The sequence below is a fragment of the Microcebus murinus genome, chromosome 17 (genome assembly GCF_040939455.1).
Source record: "Microcebus murinus isolate Inina chromosome 17, M.murinus_Inina_mat1.0, whole genome shotgun sequence".
NCBI lineage: Eukaryota > Metazoa > Chordata > Mammalia > Primates > Cheirogaleidae > Microcebus > Microcebus murinus.
In genome coordinates this window covers 59804119-59823667 of record NC_134120.1, presented here as the reverse complement: position 1 = coordinate 59823667, position 19549 = coordinate 59804119, and the positions used below count along the sequence as shown (strand labels likewise).

The 19549-nt window shown below is 42.4% G+C and overlaps 1 protein-coding gene and 1 long non-coding RNA gene across 6 annotated transcripts in view; both read left to right on the top strand.

Moving 5' to 3' along the window:
* RNF130 (ring finger protein 130) overlaps positions 1–19549 on the top strand; it is a 131166-nt gene that overhangs the window by 73592 nt on the left and 38025 nt on the right. For 4 of the 5 annotated variants that reach the window (XM_012790070.3, XM_075993732.1, XM_012790071.3 and 1 more), the window contains exons 4-6: positions 2377–2448; positions 4824–4906; positions 12660–12756. In XM_012790070.3, the coding sequence (XP_012645524.2) occupies positions 2377–2448; positions 4824–4906; positions 12660–12756 (252 nt within the window). Of the gene's footprint in view, positions 1–2376; positions 2449–4823; positions 4907–9161; positions 9383–12659; positions 12757–19549 lie in introns of those variants that run through there. The other variant, XM_075993733.1, reaches the window with a different exon arrangement.
* Positions 12763–18200, top strand: LOC142861597 (uncharacterized). Its single transcript, XR_012912831.1, has 2 exons — positions 12763–14303; positions 17257–18200. It is a non-coding gene; the product is annotated as an uncharacterized LOC142861597 (long non-coding RNA).

Genomic DNA, 19549 nt, shown 5'->3' with positions numbered 1-19549 from the left:
CCGTGGCGTCAGCCTAGCTCACAGCAACCTCAATCTCCTGGGCTCGAGTGATCCTTCTGCCTCAGCCTCCCGGGTAGCTGGGACTACAGGCATGCGCCACCATGCCCGGCTAATTTTTTATATATATATCAGTTGGCCAATTAATTTCTTTCTATTTATAGTAGAGACGGGGTCTCGCTCAGGCTGGTTTTGAACTCCTGACCTTGAGCAATCCGCCCGCCTCGGCCTCCCAAGAGCTAGGATTACAGGCGTGAGCCACAGCGCCCGGCCTATATGTATGTTTTTAGTTGTCCACCTAATTTCTATTTTTTTAGTTAGAGACGGGGGTCTCGCTCTTGCTTAGGCTGGTCTCGAACACCTGAGCTCAAATGATCCACCCGCCTCAGCCTCCCAGAGTGCTAGGATTGGAGCTGTGAGCCACCAAGCCTGGCCTGTGCAGTTTCTTTTAAGTCTATTATGTCTCCATAAGGCTGTTTAAAGGAGACTCAGAGGACAAGAGCCTTGAGATACTTCACAACTTAGTGCCTTGTGTGGATTTTGTATGCTGATGCAAACTAGCCCTCTGTTAAAAGACATCGTGTAGACAACCTCAGAAATTGTAGTAGTATAGTCTAAGTGTTGGATGATGTTGATTAAATATTGTTAATTTTGTTGGATAAGACAGTGACATCTAACAAAAGCCTGTATGTGTTAGAGATGTGTACTGAAGATTTTGGGTACAATTATATGACGCTTGTGCTCAGCTTTAAAATCCTCTAACACACTAAAGATGGGGAATGCATGAAAAATATAGGTAATATATTGATAATTGAAGTTAGATGATAAATAGGGAAGGCTTGATTAAATTGTTCTCTTTTGTGTATTTTTAAATTTTTCTAAAATTTATCTTAACTGTCTTTATGGTTTTTAATTTGATTCTCATGGTGGAATCCATGTCTCCCCTGTTTTGTTCCCTACCTTGCTCCTTTAGCATCTGCCTCTTCCCACAGCTAGGGATCTAGTTGTGTGTAGAGTGCCCTCCCTTCCGATGCACCTGTGGTTCTGTGTGAGTATTAAATGCCCTCTTCCTCACAGGGCATTCTACTTTGAACAGCACCACCTGTGCTCAGCTTGGGGTTATGGAGACACGTACTTTCTGTTGTATCCTGTGCTTCATACCTGTTGTCTTTACCTGACCATTCCTTTGTCTAGAATCCCCCTCCCCAGCCCTGTGCTTCTCCTATCTAACTCCTTCCTATGCGGCTTTCCAAGTCTTGGCTCAGACCTTATTTGCTGGAAAGCTTCCCTGACGTTTATCCTTTGCCACGTCCAAGCCCACCTGGTTGCCTGCTCTATTGTATACCATCAGATTAACTGTTTCCCACTTCAGGTGACTTTGCAAGGTTAGGGGGTGCTGTCTTTTCATCTTTGGGTCATTGGTGTTAAGCAGTGCTAGCATAGCAATGTCTGGCAGGGTGTCTGGTAAATCTAGCCTTGGAAATTCTCTATTAAGCCTTTCGATAAATCAGAACAACTGAAACCTAGAAAAGTAACTGCACCTTCCTAAAATACCGAGCATAGTAATAGCATAGCCAGAGGCAGAGCTCAGGACTGTGTCTCTCTCTTGCGGTTGGTGACATGATGAGCAGTTTCAGGGAACATCAGGCGTGTCATTTCCTAAGACCGTGTTTACATACCTGGTCATGATCATCTTCGGAAGCCGGATAGGAAAGCCACTAGAGCTGTGGTAGGGGCTTCAGGGTGTATAAGAAGTACATTTTGATAATGTGTGATATATCAAATGTTTATTAAACACAAAATGCAACAGTGATTATAACACCTGACTTTTTCACTATATACATTTTTTATTCAGAATGCTGAATCTGTGGTACAGCTGCCAGTTCTTCTAACTTTTTTTTTTTTTTTTTTTTTTTATTGAGACAGAGTCTCACTTTGTTGCCCAGGCTAGAGTGAGTGCCGTGGTGTCAGCCTGGCTCACAGCAACCTCAATCTCCGGGGCTCAGCGATCCTCCTGCCTCAGCCTCCCAAGTAGCTGGGACTACAGGCATGCGCCACCCTGCCCGGCTAATTTTTTGTATATATATTTTTAGTTGGTCAATTAATTTATTTCTATTTTTGGTAGAGACGGGGTCTCGCTCAGGCTGGTTTTGAACTCTTGACCTTGAGCAATCCGCCCACCTCGACCTCCCAAAGTGCTAGGATTACAGGCATGAGCCACCACGCCCAGCCCTTCTAACTTTTTAATTGCTTTTTAAGGATCCTCTTACTGACATGGAGAAGGATGTAGAAAAATAGAAACCTTATACTTTTAATTGTTTAAAAATAAAGGACATTCAGAGATCGTACACTTAATGTCTGTATTTGCAATTTTCACAGCGTCGTCTTGGAGATGCAGCCAAGAAAGCCATCAGTAAATTGACAACCAGAACAGTGAAAAAGGGTGATAAGGTACAGTAATGAAATAACTTTAGCACTATAAAAATAATCTATTTGTTTGGTGGGAAAGAATACACCCTAATTGTTTGTGTGTCATTTGTTAGATTATTGTTTTCTTCAGGTATACTCCCTAATACTTTATTTTGAACTACTGTCTCTTCTTAGTGTGCCTGCCATGTGCAAGCCTTTCAGACAGCCCTCCAGCTTTCCTGAACTTCAAGCTCCTGCCATTATTTCTATCACTAGACTACTGGCAGTGTTTCTCTGCAGTTTTCTTCTGCTAAAACCTAGCATACATTTTCAAAGCCCTCTAATGGGGCAGTTTGTATATTAAATAGCCAAGAGATTATGTGCATTTTCTTCCTATACTTCCTGTGACTTTACTGTGCCTCTTGTTTCTTCACCAGTTAAATGGAAAATGGAAGACCTACATTTGAGAGAATCCACCTAATACAGAGCACTCTTTACAGTGGATTAAGCAGTTTGTCAGGGTTGGGCCTGATGGCTTGAGGAGACCAAATCAAGGAGGCAGTGACAAGAGGCTATTGCTGAGACCTCTAACCAGAGTTCCCTAGTCAGATCTCAAGTTGTGGTAGACCATTGCTTCTCTTTTAGAAGGACAAAATAGCACCTTAATGCTAAACCCTACATTCAATGTATTCAAGATTATCTAGAATGATGGCCGGGCACGGTGGCTCACACCTGTAATCCTAGCACTCTGGGAGGCTGAGGCGGGTGGATTGCTGGAGGTCAGGAGTTCGAAACCAGCCTGAGCAAGAGCGAGACTTCGTCTCTACTATAAATAGAAAGAAATTAATTAGCCAACTGATATATATAGAAAAAATTAGCCGGGCATGGTGGTGCATGCCTGTAGTCCCAGCTACTTGGGAGGCTGAGGCAGGAGGATTGCTTGAGCCCAGGAGTTTGAGGTTGTTGTGAGCTAGGCTGACGCCACGGCACTCACTCTAGCCTGGGCAACAAAGCAAGGCTCTGTCTCAAAAAAAAAAAAAAAAAAAAATTAATTGGCCAACTAATATACATAGAATAAATTAGCCGGGCATGGTGGCGCATGCCCGTAGTCCCAGTTACTCTGGAGGCTGAGGCAGGAGGATCACTTGAGCCCAAGAGTTTGAGGTTGCTGTGAGCTATGCTGACGCCATGGCACTCATTCTAGCCTGGGCAACAAGTGAGACTCTGTCTCAAAAAAAAAAATTATCTAGATGAAAAAATTGCATCTCAAAAGGCATAAACCAAACTGTCTCCTGCCCCATATCCAACTCTAATATTTAACACAGAGAACTCAGGCTGGAAGGATAATTTCAGATGATTCTTGGTCTTCCTAAGTTTTACCACTCTCTTGGACTTTACCCATTTTTATTCCCATTGTCTTGACATCACCATATCTAGTTGCCTGTGACACAGCTTCAGAAGGTAGAGACATTTTTAGTGAAATTCATTATATACTAAGGAAAGAGAAAAGGAAAAAAATCAAGACAGTTATACTTTAACCCCAGAGGAGTGGTAACCAGTATAAATGCTTTCTTGGCCTGGTAGCCTTTAGCTGTCACATTGGTTTGAAATTCCGTGGAGCTCATCTAACCTACCCATCTTACTTGTACCCCAGGCCAGGCCAAAACTATATTTCCTTTAATTTTTCATCTTAGCTTGTACCTCCTGGTCCTGCCAAGAGTTGTCCGCTGAGTTTCAGTCCAAGTGGCAATGACATAGCAAATAGTCATACCTTTCCTGGCTTAGGTTTCATTTTTTTGACCACTCAGGCAGAACCCCTTCTGCTCCAGGAGGATGGAAATCCATTAACCTTGTGCCCAAACACCTGGCTGATGCTTCGTGACTGTTGGTAAAGACCCACCATGGAGTCTGGTAGTGACTCTTCTCTATCCCAAGTCTGTGACCAGTACACAAGCTCCTGGACTTGGGGTGGTCCCTGGATAGCAGTCTCCTGGGGGCTCACCATCCTTCCTGTCTGTACTTAGGGATGTGATTAGTGAGCATCCTGATGAAGACCCAGTTTGTAAAACAGATTTAGACAAATGAGAAGTGTGGTAGAAAGGAGGGAAGGAGAGGGAAATGGTGATACTCCAAGGTGATAGCTGATAGGAATCTTGGAAAGATTAGAATTCTGATTTACCATAAACAGAATTAGTAGAGATTGTTACAACATAATTTTAAAACAAAATAGATTGGCTTAGATATAATTTGGGTCGATATAGTTAAGCAAATGAAAATATATTAAATTATTTTTAATAATTTTCTCTGTATAACCATTGTTTATCATAGTTGCTACAGGAAAATTCTTAGCTGAATTGTATCTCCACCATTTATGTACTTTCAGCATGTGATTTTTGTTCCTTTGCTTTTTGTTACAGGAAACAGACCCAGACTTTGATCATTGTGCAGTCTGCATAGAGAGCTATAAACAGAACGATGTTGTCCGGATTCTACCCTGCAAGTATGTCAGGTTTCTTTCTTTGAAAAAGAATAATATTATTGTGCTTTGTGTGTCTCCATTTCAGAGTGGGTGTCTCACTTGCTTTTGAGAACCACCTACCCCATTCTTTCTGGCAGGCCAAAACCTGCTGCCCATTGCCCGCTGTGAGGCTGAGGTCAGCAGGGAGCAGCGCCGCCTTCACAAGAGCTGACTTGACAGCCTTGTCTCTAAGCACATGTGGCACAGCCTCTAGGCACACCATAACCTAAGAGTATTAAGGTCAAGAATTTTTATTCTGTGATTTCTCTCCTGCCTTCCCTTCCTTCTTTTCCTTCCTTCTCTTCCTTTCTTTCCTTTTCTTTTTTTTTTTTTGATAGACAGGGAGGGTGCCACTGTATTGCCCAGGCTGGCCTTAAGCACCCTTAAACACTATGATTTATGTGAGTTTCAAAACAGCCCCTCATTCCTCTCCATCTTAAATCAGAGTCCATCACTAGGCCTTCCCGTGAGACCTCCACAGGACTCACCTGGCTCAGGGAGCTACAACTCGAGGGACTTGGATTAAATCTTTTTCTGAACCTGGATTATGCAAAGTGAGAGGACAGATGTTTGCTTCATGCCTGCCCTAGGTCAGGTACTCTGCTGTGTGCAGATTACATTTACTGCCTCCTATAATTCTTCCAGCGGTCCTAAGAAGCTACTTTTTTCCTCATTCATTGCAGAGTGAAGGATGGTGAGCCAGCTAGTAGCAGTTCCCAGGGTCACATAATCCAGAAATAGCAGATATAAAGATCTGTCTTTAATGTCCATTCTCCTTATATGGGACCTCCCTCCAAAAGGAGAATATTCTGTACTTTGTTGTGCTAAAAAGGGCAAATTTTCTTTATAAGCATGTTGATTTCTACCATGATTCTATCCCAAGCTACAGAATGTGAAACATTAAAATGTACAATTCTGACTGTCGATTGGAAATAGAAAGCCAGGATTCCGGTAGTCAGGTCAGTTGATTTACATATAAAGGAAAACCTATAAAACTAGATGTAAGCTATCCCATAGAAAATCAAACCAGGTAATGACTAGTGTTTCTTCACTTGTAGTCACTTACAGTCTGACACCGTGAGGCCATAGGAAATATGCACACCAGTGCAGATCAGGAAAAGAACCAATAGAATACATGTTGCCTGCTTTGACACCGGAATGACCAGGAAGAAGCTAAGTCTTTCCAAATTCTGTCTTCCTATTTCAGCCCAGGATCTGCTGGAACCTTCTGGTACCTAAGAACAAAGGCCTCCAACACCATTTGAGGTTATTGCTAAAATGGGAATGTCTTCCTCAGGGGCCTCAGCCTAGAATAGATTATTCTGAGAACTTTGCTCCCATTCTGTCTCTTACACATTGGCTTTTCCAAAGTTTCATTCTGAGTTTCTTAACTCAGTCTAGCACCTTTCAAACCTGACTGTGCAGCAGAGTCTGGTGGGGGGTGGTTTCAGAAACACACCCAAGTGGAGCCTGGGCCTGCTTATTGTTCCTGAGTGACTCCGATGGTGCAAGGCCCCTCCACTGGAATCCAGAGCCTTGGCTGAACGTAACCCTTTCCATGGCTGCACCTGCCACCACAGAAGTGGCTCTCAATCTTTGTATTTGTGCTCTGCTTTTGAATATTAGAATTTGTTTGCAAACTCAATGGAATTTCTTTGCACCCCTAGTTAGGGCACTGTTCACTTGTACTAGGTCTTTATTTCACTGGACCATGTGTCCATGTTCTCCATGTTGCTTTGGAGCCAAGCTGACATATGTTACTCTTACATCTCACATCTCAACAACTTGTGGCTTTATCTGAATGACAGTGTTCATCCTGCTCAGCAAAACATTTCACCTCACTGAAATTATAATGACAGTATGTTTCTCCGGTGTAGTAAAAATTAACTTTGCCCATTGAGCAACATTTTGTGACAACCTTTGACCCAGAGCAGAGTTTCTCAGCCTTGGCACTGTTGATATTTCAGACCAGATAATTTTTTGTTTGATGCTTGCAGCGGGAGTTTGTCTTGTGCATTGTGGGTTATTTGGCAGTGTCCTCGGCCTCTACACACTAGGTGCCAGTAGCTTGCCGCACACACACACATTTACAGCGACCAAAATGTCTCCAGATGAGAACCACTGACTAGAGAATGGCTGTGCTCAGATGTCTTTACCCCACATGTTCAGGCCTCTTTCCGATGGGTGCCATTCACATGCCTTTGCATTAGCATTTACCTTGTGCTGCTGCTGTAGCCTTCCCTGTGCCTTGAATACCTTCCCTTCTGCTTTTGTCCATATGGTCTTTGAAACCAAGCCTGGGTGTTAACTACTATAGCTTCTTACGTCTCACGGTGCTAAGCAGCTCTGCTCCCTCACCGTCTTCCCAAAGGACTCTGAGCAGCTAGACAGACAGAGCTGCTCCACAGCGCTGCCAAGAGCTTTCCCATGCCATGGTTGGCTGTCCTTGTTCACAGCAGCATTTCCTGGTGTATATTCATTCTCCTTGAACACCTGAATTCACTCCTTCATTCCTCACTCTCAGCAGATAACTTCACCACTAACTTCCCAGAGAAGGCCAGGTGCAGTGGCTCACACCTGTAATCCCCGCACTCTGAAAGCTTGAGGCCAGGATTTTGAGGCTGCAGTGAGCTATAATCACTGTATGCCAGCTTGAGTGACAGAGCAAGACTCTGTCTCTAAGACTTCCCAGAGAAAATAATGGTCATAATTCCCTCAGCTTCCTGACCCTAGGCCCTCATGCATGCCTGTGTCTGCACCCAGCGGCCCTCCTGTCCAGGCGTGCTGCCTGCCCTGGGCTGCTGCTACTTCTTCTCTTCCCAGGGACCTTGTCCTCTTGGCTGCCTGCTCTTTCCAGATGTCCCTCCAGTCTGCACCCGTCAGCATGTAGTCACACTCAAGCATTTCCTACTTTTTAAAACTTGCTTCAAGGCCGGGCGCTGTGGCTCACGCCTGTAATCCTAGCTCTTGGGAGGCCGAGGCGGGCGGATTGCTCAAGGTCAGGAGTTCAAAACCAGCCTGAGCAAGAGCGAGACCCCGTCTCTACTATAAATAGAAAGAAATTAATTGGCCAACTGATATATATATAAAAAATTAGCCGGGCATGGTGGCGCATGCCTGTAGTCCCAGCTACTTGGGAGGCTGAGGCAGGAGGATCGCTTGAGCCCAGGAGTTTGAGGTTGCTGTGAGCTAGGCTGACGCCACGGCACTCACTCTAGCCTGGACAACAAAGTGAGACTCTGTCTCCAAAAAAAAAAAAAAAAAAAAAAAAAAAACTTGCTTCAAGGCCGGGCGCAGTGGCTCACGCCTGTAATCCTAGCTCTCTGGGAGGCCGAGGCAGGCGGATTGCTCAAGGTCAGGAGTTCGAAACCAGGCTGAGCAAGAGCGAGACCCCGTCTCTACAATAAATAGAAAGAAATTAATTGGCCAATATATATATATATAAAATCAGCCGGCGTGGTGGCGCATGTCTGTAGTCCCAGCTACTTGAGAGGCTGAGGCAGAAGGATTACTTGAGCCCAGGAGTCTGAGATTGCTGTGAGCTAGGCTGACGTCACGGCACTCACTCTAGCCTGGGCAATAAGCGAGACTCTGTCTCAAAAAAAAAAAACTTGCTTCAAACCCGTCACCCTCCAAATACCTCCCTACAACCTCTCCCTGTCACAGCAGCCCTTGGAAAGGATCTGTACCCACTGCCTCTCCTTCTTCTCAGCCGGGGAGGAAGACAAGCCCAGATGCCTTTGTGTCTGTCCTTAATTTTTAACAAGCCAGACTAGGACTTTCTATCTATAGCTGTCAGCCCCATTAAGGATTGCTGCTTTTTGTCACATGACCTTTCCTTTCTGTCCTGTCACATTAGCTTCCTGTGGATAGCTGGCGGTTGGCATTCAGGGTCTTCCTCCTGTCTGCTGATTTTAGTTGATCATCCTGTGGATGTTCTCTATCATGTCTTAGAGGCTGAAAATCTGTCACCTTATTTAGGCCTCTTTTATTTAAAGGCTAACCACAAAGTTTTTTAGTAGTGTACAATCTGTTTTCAGAAGCAGAGTGCAGCGGCTCGGATGGCCGTATGTTTCAGATGCCTCCTTGGGAGCCAAAAGGGCCGGGCTGCCAGCTGCTGAGGCGTCCTGCGGCCACCCCACTGCAGAGGGGCCTGCTGAAACTGTGCCAGCCAGCCAGCGGGAAAGAGTTCTTGTCTCTGACATTTAATAACCCTGGGTCCTTTTATGTTTGCCAGGTTCTTACATGGCACCGAGAGGCTGCAGAGCTGTGAGAACAACGCCTCTCCCGTGTAGCGTCCTCACCCCACCCCAGCGCTCCTCACGCTGACGTGTGGCAGGTGTGGGAAGCAGGAAGGGGGGAGGGCACTGAATTTCAGTGTTGTTGGGAGGTTCTATACGTTTCACATTCTGTATCCCAAAGTATTTCTTAGAGGAATAAAGGACTTTTTCATTGAAACTCTCACACGCTTGGCCTTTTCATGTTGCACTGCTCCTCAGCCCATCATATGCTTCCGTCACATACACCACCCAGCCCAAATGTTCTGGCCCTCGTCTGCCTCCGTGTGTGTTTTTATTACTTGAGTGGAGTGGGGCTTCGTTTTAAGGTCATACCTGCCCTGGTGCTGCCTTCCAGCTGATGAGGACACCCTGGGCATGCGGCGTTCTGACCCCTCGTTTGGGTCTGCGGGAAACACGCTGCTCTGATGTTAATAATACCTTCTGTTTGCACAGTGCTTGGCACTTCCCTGCGTGTGCCACGTAGTTTCTCATTTTCACTCCAGACACCTCCTAAGGCCAGTGGAGCACACCTTCCCCTCCCCTCCCTGCCTGCCATCTGTGGCTGAGGCTGCCCAGAGTCAGAGAGGTGGCTTGCCGGCCCCCTGCGGCTGTAGCAGCAGAGCTTTGCTAGAAGGAAGGGAGGGCCAAGGAGTTCTGTGAAGCTGCAGTGCTGAGGAGGCGGAAATAACTGGGTTCGAGAAGGGGCGAGGAAGAAGAGAAGGCACCCCTTTCAGGGCAGCTGCCCACAGCCCATCGGCGGCAGGCCAGAGAAGGGTGCCGTGCCAGGCTAGCGGGGAAAGAGCAGTCCCCACTTTCATTTCTATAGCAAGGGCTGTGCTGTGGCCGAGAGGCACGAGAGGTGTAGGAGTAAGGCGCTGGGAAGATCAGTGGGTCTTCAGGAGAAGACTGGGGAGGATTGAGGGTGTTCGTGGGCTGGGGTGGGGCTGGTGGTGAGGAGGTGGAGCCAAAAGGAAAATGGGTTTTAAAGAGAAAAAATATTTTAGATTTTTAAGTTAGCTAAGGAAGGGAGGTTTTCTAAATTTGTCCCCAGAAAACCGGTTAGTCTTTGTGGTTTTTCATTACATTATGTCACAGAATAGAGGAGAGATTGTAATTATGTAGTAAAATGGGGCAGGCGCTTTTTCTTTCGATCAACCAGTTACTCAGGAACCCCAACATAAGGAAAATCCATTTATAATTAATTTAAAGGTAAAGAAACAGAAAACTCATGTAGCTTTAAAAGTTAAATCTGGAGATCAAACCATTTTGTTCTTTCTGAATAGTAAGAAAAGAAAGGCAAGATAAGAAAAGGGAAAAACAGAAACACTGGAGCAGGGAGCACCAGAGCCAAACCCTGTGCCACCCCCAGGCCACCCCTGCTGTCCCACTCCTGCACCCTGGTCAGGGGTCACATATCCTCACCCCTCCTGCCTGCTGTCGGCCAGCCAGATCCCATCCTCCACCCCACAGAATCCTGGCCTGGGCCACCTCCCCAGCCACTCTACCCCACCTAGCACTGACCAAAACCACAGGGATCCATAGACCTCAATAAAATAGATGCAAGGTATTGGGCAGATGCATCCTTGTGACTTTTAGGGGGAAGTTCTATAATTTATGTCAGATATAAAAGGGTCTGTGTCCCCTAAAAGGGTTAGGAAGCCTTGAGTTAGTCTTTGCTAGACCATAGCCAGCATCGGCACAGCTGGCTTCTGCTGCACAGTCAACACTGGCTCTGAGGCCACCCCCAGCTGCAGGCTGTGCCTGCAGTGAGCAGCCCTGCACCTCACTCTGGGAGCATTCACATGTGTGGCTGCAGGTTGCAAGAAAGGGGCGTGATGCTTTATGAATACCGAGTGAGTTTACCTCTCCCCTGTGTACTGGTAGGGACTGGTGGCATTCCGCTCCTCAAGTAAAAACCTTAAAGTTTATATAAAAGCCTGCAGGGATGATGGTTCTGGTTAATTCCATTAACTCTTAAGTTTAAAACTAGATTGATAAATTCATTCTTCAGCATCATCTTACCCCAAAGAAATGAGTATACAGCTATCAAAGTGCTGATGGGTGTGTGTGTGGGTGTGGGTGGGTGTGTGTGTGTGTGGGTGTGTGTGTGTGTGTGTGTGTGTGTGTGTGTGTGTGATTCAGGCTGAAGCTGTGAGCATGAATGTTTATTCAAAATCTCAGTAAAAATAGTTTTCTAGACCTCTTTTTAAATCAAAACTGCATTTCTAAACAGCTATAAATAAGATTAAATTTATAAATTCACAAAATTATAAAGGCTTCAATTTGGTATCATTCTCAAAATTTCTTTTATCTTATCCCAAACACAGATGATAGTGTTTCTTCCAAAGCTGCCCTGAGCGTGTGTCCTGGCACCCACCCTTTCCCTGTTCCGCCAGGACTCTGGGCTTTCATCAGGCTCCATTACATCTTCTGAAAGCTCCAGCTCCTTCAAAGTCTTTTGCCCTTTCCAAGGGACCAAGTTTTGTTTTTTTTTTTGGAAGGCAAAACCCTCCATGACTGACTTATTTCCAGTCGTGAGGATGTGACTTTCAGCTTTCCTGAATAAGAGAGAAAATCACAAATCTTCCCCTGCAACATTGCAGATGAAAATTGCTAAGTATCATTTGATTCTAGGTATAGTTCACCCCTTAAATAGTTCCAACTGCCCTGTGACTTAAAAACATTCACCATAGTTGCTTAGAAGTTTGTTTTTTTTTTAATGTTTTAAATGACAGGGATTCTGCTGGGTGGGGTAGCTCATTCCTATAATGCCAGTACTTTGGGAGACTGAGGCAGGAGGATTACTTGAGGCTTTAAGTTTGAGACCAGCCTGGGCAACAGAGTGAGACCTTGTCTCTACAAATTTAGCCGGCATGGTAGCACACACCTGTAGTCCCAGCTACTCGGGAGGCTGAGGTGGGAGAATCACTTGAGCTCAGGAGTTCAATGCTGTAGTGATCTATGATCGCACCACTGTATTCAGCCTGGGCAACAGAGCAAGACCCTGTCTCAAAAAAAGGTGGGGGGGTTTCATAAAACTAATAAGTAATTATGGAGGGAACTCTTGACTACACCCTCATTTAATATCTTTTTGAAATTCCATTTTTCTATGCTATTATAGAAAACATAACTGATTTATAAGGTATAATTACCTTCATTCTTAATAAATTTTCTAAGTTTCCTCGAGTCTTTTTTGGAATTTGGTGGAATAAAGAGTTTAAACAGCCAAATCCTACCTACCAGTGCTCATTAGACAGTGCCATTGATAATGTGAGTTTGGTTCAGGAGGTTTTCTTCAAGTTATATTTTAATAAATTCTCAATATTTGTCTCTTGGGACTTGCAAATATATCTTGAAAGGGGGGAAAACAGACTAATTAAAATTCCATTTCTTTTGATTTGACCCAATGGCTTTTGAGCATATGATTTGTAACATAGTTCTCCATTATTTTATAGGCATGTTTTCCACAAATCCTGCGTAGATCCCTGGCTTAGTGAACATTGTACCTGTCCTATGTGCAAACTTAATATACTGAAGGCCCTGGGAATTGTGGTATGTTTCCTCTTTTCTTACTACTTTTGTGCAGTAGTATATCTAAGTGTAACATAACAGAACACATTTGCGTGATAAGAGGCATGATTACGTCTCACAAGAAAAGTGCTGGCTTGCTTTGTCATGTAACCTTGTTAGTCCAACAGTGCCTTTCTTCTAGACTACTTCAGTGTCTCACTCTAACCCATTTCAGGGAGCTCCTAGAAGAGAAGATGAATAACTCTATTAGTCCACCTTTACAAGTATGCTACTCTCGGGTGGTGCATGTGGAATTAGAACTGATGTAGAGAGAAGGACATGATTTTCCTTCACTCTAATATTTTTATTTTTTCATATATATTTTTTATTTCATATGGGGTACAAATGTTGTTAAGCTTACATATATTGCCCTTGCCCCCCGCCCCACTCGAGATACTCTAATATATATATATATATATATATATTTTTTTTTTTTAATTTTAAAGAGATTTATTTTGAGCCAAATTTGAGGACCATGACCCGGAGCCACTGCCAAGAGGCCTTGGGCAAGTGGACTCACTGTGGCTGGGTTACAGTTTGGTTTTATACATTTCAAAGACAGGGATTACTGGTAAAGCCATCAATCAATACGTGGGAGCATATATTGGTTTGGCCCCAAAAGGTGGGCCATCTCGAAGGGAGGGCTTACAGGTTATAGGTGGGTTTAAAGATTCTTCAGGCCGGGCGCTGTGGCTCACGCCTGTAATCCTAGCTCTTGGGAGGCCGAGGCGGGCGGATTGCTCAAGGTCAGGAGTTCAAAACCAGCCTGAGCAAGAGCGAGACCCCGTCTCTACTATAAATAGAAAGAATTTAATTGGCCAACTGATATATATATAAAAAATTAGCCGGGCATGGTGGCGCATGCCTGTAGTCCCAGCTACTCGGGAGGCTGAGGCAGAAGGATCACTCAAGCCCAGGAGTTTGAGGTTGCTGTGAGCTAGGCTGACGCCACGGCACTCACTCTAGCCTGGACAACAAAGTGAGACTCTGTCTCAAAAAAAAAAAATAAATAAAAAAAAAAATAAAGATTCTTCAGATTGTAATTGGCTAAAGACATGAAGCTTTGTCTAAAGGCTTAGAATGTTTTAACATAAACTGTTTACCAGAGATAAGCCACCATTTGTTGCATAAATTGAGGACCTGCAGGTTTGTCTTGCATACCTTTAGGCCTGTTAATGGGTAACAAAGGAAGTCTCCAAGGAGGGAGGAGGGCATGATAAGGCATGTCTGACCTCCTTCCTCCTGGCAGGCAACTTTGCCCTAGGATATTCCTTTGGCCACAAGGGGGTTCATTTAGTCAGCCAGGTGGGGGGCAGGTGAGCATTTTAGTTCACAATTCCCCCCTTTGGCCAAGATCTGTTATAGGCAGAATCTATGGCCAAACTTTTATTTTGTCCCATCCGTTGCCAGGGTGGTGTGGCTACCTGCCCTGTATCCGTCCAGTCCCTCGGTGGAACCCTTCTGGCCAAGAGGACTGAAGAGCCAAACTGGGGCTTATAGCCAATTAAATAAGCCAAACAGGATCAGAGGTACACAGGCACTCATTAATACTCTAAAATCTTTTAGATGACATAAGAATAAAATGCAAAATATCAAAGGCAAAGCTACAAAACTAATTTACCTAAAAGTATTGAGATACTCTATTCTTGGGTTTAGTGGTAGACTTGTAGCAAACATAAGCATCATTAACATTTAAGCTAAGGGAATTTAGTAATTTATACTAAGGTCGCTGATAAATTACTCATTATATTTTCTTTTGTATAATCTATAACTGATAAAAATTACACTCAGTAAATTCTAAGTCTATAAGAAGCAGGAAAAAAACTTTTGTGATTGGGATGGATATCTGCAGCATGTGGCCTGAAAAGACAAAGCATTTCATTCAGTATTCCTTTAGGCTTTTATGTGTCCCTCTTTTATCAGGAGGGTCTAAACTAATTCCATCCCTCATAATTGGCCCTTACAGTCTGACATGCCCTCTTCCGTGATATTCCCTGGCTTAGAGGGAGGATATTTGAACAGGGCTTTGGCAGATTTTATGGTTTTTAGGTCCCAGAGATCAGGTGAACTTGCTAATTACTTAAAATTTGTCAGGACTCTGGAAAACAAAACAAAAAATTAGTAATGTTTTAAATAAAGAGTCTTTTTACTCCATGTTGAGTCATCGGTAAAGAAAAAAAAAAAAAAAAAAAAAAAAAAAAAAAAGAGTCTTTTTATGAAAATTTAGTTCCGTCTCATGAGGTTTGAGTTAGCTATACTCATGGTCATATCAGTTTTTTTAATTAAAGTTAAAGTCTGGGAAGTTTGTTTTGTTTTAGTCCAGTGGTATATATAATCTCCAAAGTTATTAGAAATCAGTATTTAAGTGGATTTGTCAGTCCTTTCCATGGCCTTTACTTGAAGAAGTCAACTTTCGACTTAGCCAGAAAGAACCACTTTCTGAGATGATTCAAAGTAAAATAATATTTTAAAAGATGATAAAACTTGGACCAGTCATGGTTAGAGACAAGTGACAGCCTAAATTGGTTATTTTGTGACATATAGCAATTTAAATAATAACCACAATTATTACTGATAACACATACCAAGACATGTCAATATTTTACAATACTAGAATATATTAATAACAAACTTATTCAAGTACAGCCCAAAGAAAGTTAAACACCATTTTATATTTGACAATGTTCCCTGGATAGTTTTGACACATCAAATAAATCTAATGTCTATCTTAGACTTTTAGTGATCCTGATCTATAAAAAGCTAGTTTAAGGTCAAAAGGCTGGATTTAGAATTTAAGTTTTAGAAAGTTTGTCAGATATCAAAGGCTTAAAGCATTTGTTTATATATAATCACAAACCACTATAAAATAATTTAATGAAGAGAGAGTTAAATCTAAAGGTGATAAAGTTATATGGATATAAATCTTAACCTTTTTAAAGTTTAGTTTTTCTAGTTAGTCGAAACCTAAGAGAGCATAGGGATTATCTGACAAAGCATAAAATGTTTGTTTCTTTTAGGCCAATTACCAAAATTAAACAAAAACCTTTTGTACTGCATTACTTTTTATATTAAAAAGGAAAAATAGGCTGCGCGCGGTGGCTCACGCCTGTAATCCTAACACTCTGGGAGGCCAAGCGGATTGCTCGAGGTCAGGAGTTCGAAACCAGCCTGAGCCAAGAGTGAGACCCCCCATCTCTACTATAAATAGAAATAAATTAATTGGCCAACAAATATATATATAGAAAAAATTAGCCGGGCATGGTGGCACATGCTTGTAGTCCCAGCTACTTGGGAGGATGAGGCAGGAGGATTGCTTGAAGCAGGAGTTTGAGGTTGCTGTGAGCTAGGCTGACGGCATGGCACTCACTCTAGCCTGGGCAACAAAGTGAGACTCTGTCTCAACAACAACAAAAAAAGGAAAAATAAAAGACATGTTATAGAATCAAAATGAGTACATCATGTCATTTTATTAAGAGTAAATTGAGGCCGGGCGCGGTGGCTCACACCTGTAATCCTAGCACTGTGGGAGGCCGAGGCGGGCGGACTGCTCGAGGTCAGGAGTTTGAAACCAGCCTGAGCAAGAGCGGGACCCTGTCCTACTATAAATAGAAAGAAATTAATCGGCCAATTAATATATATAGAAAAAATTAGCCGGGCATGGTGGCGCATGCCTGTAGTCCCAGCTACTCGAGAGGCTGAGGCAGCAGGATTGCTTGAGCCCAGGAGTTTGAGGTTGCTGTGAGCTAGGCTGACGCCACAACACTCACTCTAGCCTGGGCAACAAAGCGAGACTCTGTCTCAAAAAAAAAAAAAAAAGAGTAAATTGATATTTTAGCCAAAATTATTTAATAAATTTCCTTTTATAAACTTTATCCCAACCTGCACGTACCGAACACCATCTACAAAACATACCTTAAAATTTTCAATTTTGTCCTAACATTCCCTTTTCCTAAATAACCATTTTAGTACAAAAATTTCATGCAAGATTCTTTTTTTAAATTATTCTTTCTGTTTAGCCTTTCTTACCAAAAATATATTTTTATATTCATTGCCCCTTTACATCTTTTTTTTTTACACACAAGTGGAATTTTGGTTTTTTTTTTCAATTTATTTTGATGTAACCCTTTAATAACCTCTGAATTAGACAAAGTTATATTATTTTAATAACACATTTTTATAATTTTTCTTATTGAAAAATCTTATTCTTTTTTTTTTCTATATATATTAGTTGGCCAATTAATTTATTTCTATTTATAGTAGAGACTGGGTGTCGCTCTTGCTCAGGCTGATTTTGAACTTCTGACCTCAAGCAGTCCGCCCGCCTCGGCCTCCCAGAGTGCTAGGATTACAGGCGTGAGCCACTGCGCCCGGCCTGAAAAATCTTATTCTTTGGTACACCTTATATATAGATTTACACGCACTGACTAGAATTTTTATTGTTAGTAACTTTAAATTTTTTTTTTTTTTTTTTTTTTGAGACAGAGTCTCGCTTTGTTGTCCAGGCTAGAGTGAGAGCCGTGGCGTCAGCCTAGCTCACAGCAACCTCAAACTCCTGGGCTCGAGTGATCCTTCTGCCTCAGCCTCCCGAGTAGCTGGGACTACAGGCATGTGCCACCATGCCCGGCTAATTTTTCATATATATATCAGTTGGCCAATTAATTTCTTTCTATTTATAGTAGAGACGGGGTCTCGCTCTTGCTCAGGCTGGTTTTAAACTCCTGACCTTGAGCAATCCGCCCGCCTCGGCCTCCCAAGAGCTAGGATTACAGGCGTGAGCCACAGCGCCCGGCCAAATTTTAATGAAAGCTACGCTTCGTATGGAACCAAAGAAGACCCTGAATATCAAAAGCAATTCTAGGCAACAAAAACAAAATGGGAGGCATTAATATGCCATATATCAAACTATACTACAAAGCTGTAGTAATTAAAACAATCTTGTATTGGCACAAAAATAGGAATATTGACCAGTGGAACAGATCTGAGAATCCTGATATAAAACCATCCTCATATAGCCATCTAATTTACTTTGACAAAGCAGACAAAAACATACGCTGGGGAAAAGAATCCCTTTTCAATAAATGGTGCTGGGAAAACTGGATAGCCACCTGTAGAAGGCTAAAACAGGACCCACACCTTTCACCTCTCACAAAAATCAACTCACGCGGGATAACAGACTTAAACCTACAGTATGAAACTATTAGAATTCTAGAGGAAAATGTTGGAAACTCTCCTAGACATCGGCCTAGGCAAAGAGTTTATGAAGAAGTCCCCAAAGGCAATCACAGCAGCAACAAAAATAAATAAATGGAACATGATCAAACTAAAAAGCTTCTGCACAGCCAAAGAAATAGTCGTGAAAGTAAACAGACAACCTACAGAATGGGAGAAAATTTTTGCATCCTCCGCATCCGATAAGGGGCTGATAACTAGAATATACTTAGAACTCACGAAAATCAGCAAGAAAAAATCAAATAACCCTATTAAAAAGTGGGCAAAGGACTTGAACAGAAACTTTTCTAAAGAAGACAAAAGAATGGCCAACAAACATATGAAAAAATGCTCATCATCTCTAATCATCAGGGAAATGCAAATCAAAACCACAATGAGATATCACTTAACTCCAGTGAGAATGGCCTTTATCAAAAAGTCTCCAAACAATAAATGCTGGCGTGGATGTGGAAAGAGAGGAACACTCCTACACTGCTGGTGGGACTGCAAACTAGTTCCACCTCTGTGGAAAGCAATATGGAGATACCTTAAAGCGATACAAGTGAATCTACCATTTGATCCAGCAATCCCATTGCTGGGCATCTACCCAAAAGATCCAATGACACTCTACAAAAAAGACACCTGCCCTCGAATGTTTATAGCAGCACAATTCATAATCACAAGGCTGTGGAAACACCCCAAGTGCCCATCAATCCAAGAATAGATTAATAAAATGTAGTATATATATACTATGGAGTACTATTCAGCTCTAAGAAACAACGGTGATATAGCACATCTTATATTTTCCTGGTTAGAGCTGGAACCCATACTATTAAGTGAAGTTTCCCCAGAATGGAAAAACAAGCACCACATATACTCACCAGCAAACTGGTATTAACTGAGCAGCACCTAAGTGGACACATAGGTACTACAGTAATAGGGTATTGGGGAGAGGGGGGCGGATATATACATATATAATGAGTGAGAAGTACACCATCTAGGGGATGGTCATGCTGGAGACTCAGACTTGTGGGAGTAGGGGGGGAATGAGCATTTATTGAAACCTTGAAATCTGTACCCCCATAAATATGCCGAAATAAAAAATAAAATAAAATATTTTAATGAAAGCTTTAAAAGTAGGAAGTCATGAATTGTTTATCATAAGACACTTGTCATGAAACAAGATTGTAGGTCACTATAATATTAAGCCAAATTAATAACTTAAATATATATATTTTTTAAATGCCAAAATCCTATTTTTTTTTATTTTGAGAAAGGAGACTCAGTATCTCAAACAAGTGTAAGACCTAATAGATAGACTGCAGTACAAGTTATAAGGAAGCTGAATCTGTGTCCTTTTTTTTTTCCCCTTGCTTTTTCGGTTTATTAAAAGGGGAATAAAAAATCTTTTGTTATTCCTATTAATATCATATGATAATCTAGTTTAAAAGAGAAAACCAAATTTTATTGTATTAATGTATTAATAATCAAAGTTAATTTTAATAAAATCTTATAAACAAATCCACCTAATTTTAAGCAATTTGACTATAAGACTTTCATAAACCTT